Here is a 5,478-nt window from a genome sequence, read left to right as displayed (position 1 = left end):
TTAGTAGCCGAAAGTCTTCATTTATTTTTATCTACTAAATTTTTAGTCACCAAAAATCTTTGGATTCTTTATGGCTACCAAATATTTAGTCACTAAAAATATTAATTTCCTTTTTGGCTACCAATTGGTTAGTCACTAACAAATTCACTTCTTCTTTTTTTCGCTACTAAACATTTAATTGCCAAAAACTTTATTTAGTTTTTTTTTTTATTATAATTAATTTCTTCACAACCTGTATTTATTTCGTACAACCTGCACCCTGTATTTAAACAAAATAATACATATATCTATTTCTATTTCGTTTCAACAATACAAAAATTTGATCTTTTAACATCAAATTCTATACAAATCTGAATTATCCAACCCAAAATAATAATTCCATACAAACACATGATGGGAAAATTCTACATCAAATGTCATTTACAGAATATTTTGAAAGTGTAAACATGATGGGAAAATTAAATTTATTTACTAAAACACTTGCTTAATTTAACAATGAAGCCATTGATGTAAACGCTTCTCATCCTTCAAGCTTGCTTCATATAGTTTGGTACCTTTCTTTCTGAAGACACCAACTGCAAAATAAAGCAAATGTAGTAATGCAATCAGAAAATCAAGAAATGGAATGGAAAGATGCAAGAACATTTTCCAATACACCCATTGCCTACGTCTTATAAAACATTGTAATAATCGCACCTTCAAATATAGTAGGAAGCTAAAAATCAAATATAGTAGGAGGCTAAAAATCATTAAGTGATCTATAAGTAAATCCACAACTATCAATCATTAATCTAAGATGCAACAAAATTTGGTATTTTCTCAAGCATAACTTAGCAGTCAAAATCATTAACGCATAACTAAAAAATATATATCATTTGACCATATTACTACAAATATTCGATTAACGTAATTTTTTTTAATAGTAGTCAATGAGCCTTGCATAATAAATAATTTAAATTATTAAAATTGTCTGAAATGGACTCAGTCGAGCTCTCACAGCAGCTTGTTGAATTCGATGTGCTCAAGTTTAGACCAAGTAGTAGAAATGGGTCTTCAATATGCAGAATGCCCAAAATTGACTTATTTTCATATGATTAAACTAACCAACACATTCAAATAAGTACAAGAATCTGAGTGAGTTAGAGCATAAAATTGTCTTCAATCCACCTAGTTCTAACTAAATATGAATAAAATATATGGGGATTCATCAACGAATGAGAATTTAACCACAATATATCTCATCAATAAATGCATACAAACAAACACAATGGTGAGATTATATCCAAATTTTTGATGACCATGTTCCATGGGCCTTGGCTAATTATGCAGTGGTTTGATTTGCTATTAATGTCTATCTCTCAATAAAATCACAATACTCTGTAACAGAGTTACAATGGTGTACATATATTGGTGACCATGTTCAATTGTGAAAGCAGATTGAAACAGATTCAAACACTCCATGTTCCAATAGTTTCTGATAAATTTGTCACTTGAGCATAGAATCAAACACTTGGTGGGCAAAAAATTTAACAATCCACATATCAAACAAACAATCACCTAAACCAATGATCCAAATTCAGAGTTTATGATCTAAATTTTCTAAATAATAATAGACCATAGATAATGAACCCAACAAAATACTAAAACCCAGATGAATGAAGCAAATGGCATTACTAATCCGTAAAAAAATAAATGAAAACCTGGAAGAGTGGGCATGGTGCAAGAAGCGACGGGCTTGGGCGACTTCTCAACCTCGACAAGGTACGTACGGCAGTTTCCGGCAATGGAGAGGCGGGTGTGGTAACAGAATCTGGGAATTATCCAAAAAAACTACAAATCAAACTCCTACGAAAAAAAAAGACAATCTGTAAAAATAATTTTCTTGTAGAATATTTACTCTTAGAATGATTTTTGGGGGAATTGTTGTTGGCCAACATTTGTTGTAACTAGGTTCATATATTTTTTCAATTTTTTATTACATATTTACTGTCGAGCACAAATATTATTGAAAACTGGTAACCATTACTCATTGGGTTGTTAATGTTAATATATGTAATAAAAAGTGCACATGAAATTAAAAGTGCATTCAAATTTATAACTTAGCATTATTTGGTTTGAGTCATGGTGAAATACTGAACATAGTTAACATAACACCAGCAACAAGAAAAATTGAAAATCAGATAATATGAAATTATTCTATAATACCCAAGAATAACACACACATGAAAAGATTAAGCACAGATCTGGGCTTAAAAACATTCATAATGCTATTTGTAAATATATATATATATATAAAGTAATTCAAATGTGATGTTGGATGATCTCACATTATGGATGAACCTAGTGTACAAAACTCCCACTAAAGTAGGGTCTGGATATACAACCTTACCCCCCATTATGGATCTGCAAATCAAATATTGTTTGCTGGATGGACAAAATTTATAAAATTGTATGTCCTATTCAGTTTGGTTGGACACCCATTTGAGTGAAAGAAGTAGAGATCTTTTATAGCTAATCATTTCAAGAAGTGTGAGATCTCTCAAATTTCAATCTAGAATTCAATTGGTATATCCCTTAAAATCTTTAAATTACAGAGTTATTAAAAGTGCTTTTGAGTTTCAATAAAAACTATATCCCAAAGAAATATTTTTAGTTATGAGGTTGTGGATGAGAAAAAGAGAACACAGGAAAAGGCCCAATCTAAATTAGTTTGAGATTCTAGGTACCACAACCTAGTATTTCCGTTAACCAAAAACACCATATAAGACCACTAAAAAGCAATAACATCATCTCCATATAAACAAAAACTCACTGGAAGCATTTAAAATCAGGCTCATTTCATTTTGAACTTATAAAATTCAAACCACATCTAAAAAAAGTAATAACAGTTACTAAAAAAACTACAGAATATAGAATAGCAAGTCCTAAGTACTGACAAAAAAAAGACTCTTACCCAGTCCAGCCCGTCTGGAAAAGGGTCAACCACAAAAGTTGGAATCTCCTCCATCAAATTGTCTGGATTTCCTGAATGCAAAACCCTAGTGAATCCTCCCATATCAGAACCTGGCATGGCTTTAACCTTCTTATACCAATAATACATGATCTGGCACTGCCACTTGCTGTAAGGTGCATCTGTGGCTGAGAATGAAAAAATTATAAGGAAATATTAACCCAAAGAAAAGGGACTGGTTTCTAAAATTGAACCAATAGGTAATTCTCCAGTAATTATCAAAAAGGTAGAGTAGCTTATATTCTAATGTTGCTTTAACTAGTAATTTGGTCTGATTCTAATAATTTTCTTCACATAAGAAGCACCTAAGGAATTTTAAATGCTCCTCACGTAAGAATGAAAGCAAAATCTGCTGATTCTTGTTGTGATTGAATCATTAAAAAGTAATATAGTACTGATAATTGTCAAGGCTGACCTTTCTTCTTCTCCTTTTTTGCCCCTCCAATAATGCTCCATTTGTTTGGGAATGTTTTCTGCATTACGTAAAATCTCAAGCTGAACTTATTTATGACTGATGCAGATACATTCTGATTGTTGTAACTGATCAAGTATTTGTAAATCCTTTGCCAAACTTGGAGACCAACCAGTTGCATTCCCATTTTCTACATAAAACCAAGTAACACCAACAACAACAGAGATAACCACCAAGCCTCACAACAGCTAATCAATCAAACCACAACCTCAAATCAGAGCATACCAGCATACCACAACCTCAAAACAGAGTAGGAACAAATCGTATTCAACAATTTATCCAATTGGAAATCACAAAAAAATTGAGGGAAATCGTATACAAATCTTTATTCACAAAGAGTGTACATATATATATATATATATATATATATAGAAAATAAGATACCTACTGCGAAATGGATGGAGAAGAGTGCTTTCGGTGGTGCCACATCAGTGAAGCAAAACGAACGGAGAAGAGGGCTTTCGGTGGTGCGATTCGAACGAAGAGAGAGGGCTTCCGGTGGTACGATTCGAACAGAGAGAGAGGGTTTCCAACATTGCTCGGGTGCATGTGAGAGGGCGAGGAAGAGATCGGTGAGAGGGTTTCACGAGCTCAGACTAGAGAGAGAGCGAGAGACAGACTGGGTGAGATTAGGGTTTTTTTTTTTGGGAGGGGGGAGGGGGGGAATGGGAAAAAAATAAAGGGGGGAGCGGGAATGGAAAAAAATAAAAGGGCGGGACTGAAAAATTAAAATAAAAATAAAAAAATAATTAAATAAATTTATTTTTTGTTAAAATATATATTTTTTTGTGGTTAATGAATTTTTTTTTTAATTTTTTTTTAGTTATTAAGATTGAAAATTTATTTGTTTCATTTTTATTTTAGTGAAAAAAAATATTATTATTTTTTATTTTGTAGAAATAGGGGTAATATATATTTTAATGAAAAATATTTTCCACTAACATAAAAATTAATTTTCTGTAGTCAATGAAAAATAAAAAATAGACACAGAGAGAGAAAGAAAGAGAGAAGAGTGATAAGTGAGAGAGAGAGAGAGAAGAGTGAGAGAAACAAACAGACACAGAGAGAGAAAGAAAGAGAGAAGAGTGATAAGTGAGAGAGAGATAAAGAGAGAAAGAGATATATATAGAGAGAGAGAGACAGAGAGACAGAGAGAGAAAGAGATAGAGAGAGACATATAGAAAAATAGAGAGAAACAAGAGATGAGAGAGATATATAGAAAGAGAGCGAAAAGAGATGAACGAGAGAGAGAATAGAAAAATAGAGAGATAGAGAGAAGAGAGATGAGTGAGAGAGACAGAGAGAGAGAAAAGAGAGATGAACGAGAGAGACAGAGAGAGAAAAGAGATGAGCGAGATAGAGAGAAGAGAGATGAGCAAGAGAGACATAGAAAGAAGACAAATGAGAGAGATAGAGAGAATAAAGATGAACGAAAGACACATAGACAGATAGACAAACAGACAGAGAAAGAAGAGTGATGAGTAAAAGAGAGAAAGAGAAGAGTGGTGGTAGTTGAATGGCATTTGCAGTAGTGGTAAATGTGGTAGAGAAGATGGGTGGTGAGAGAGAGATATGAGTGAGAGACGAATAGAGAAAAGAGATAGAGAGACAGAGAAAGAGACAGAGTGATGAGCGACAAAGAGACAAAGTGATGAGCGAGCAAGTGTGCCGTCGCAAATAGTTTCGTCTCATATACCCACTTTTTCTTGTAGTGAAGAATGAGAAGGAGTTGTGTGTGAGAGTGAGATGAGAAACGGAGAAGGGTTAGGCAAAATTTTGGGGGGAATCCCAATTTGAGAGGGAATTTCAAATTAAGATAAAAATTTTGTGAAAATATTTGCTGCTAATTTTTTTAGAGATGTGAAAAATAGATCAGGCTTGTTAAATTAATATTTTTTAATTTTATTTATTGTTTATACTTTTTACTTTATTGGAGTTTTATGACTCAGTTTGTGAATTTTTTTTATACACTTAGCCCTCGTTTTGATAATGAAAT

The 5,478-nt window shown here is 32.6% G+C and overlaps 1 protein-coding gene across 1 annotated transcript; it reads right to left on the bottom strand.

Moving 5' to 3' along the window:
* Window positions 1-317: 317 nt before the first annotated feature.
* Window positions 318-3,579, bottom strand: LOC145807448 (hydroxyproline O-arabinosyltransferase 3-like). The gene is made up of 4 exons (XM_082905648.1): window positions 3,426-3,579; window positions 2,954-3,138; window positions 1,701-1,810; window positions 318-575 (listed from the first exon to the last, which is right to left on the bottom strand). The coding sequence occupies exons 1-3, from the start codon at window positions 3,487-3,489 to the stop codon at window positions 1,748-1,750; spliced, it is 312 nt and encodes a 103-aa protein (XP_082761774.1). The 5' UTR covers window positions 3,490-3,579; the 3' UTR covers window positions 318-575; window positions 1,701-1,747.
* Window positions 3,580-5,478: the final 1,899 nt, after the last annotated feature.

Source organism: Camellia sinensis, chromosome 14 (assembly GCF_055761805.1).
Source record: "Camellia sinensis isolate YWXY chromosome 14, ASM5576180v1, whole genome shotgun sequence".
Lineage (NCBI taxonomy): Eukaryota > Viridiplantae > Streptophyta > Magnoliopsida > Ericales > Theaceae > Camellia > Camellia sinensis.
Note: the sequence above shows the minus strand (reverse complement) of the source record. Positions and strands in the feature narration are given on the sequence as shown.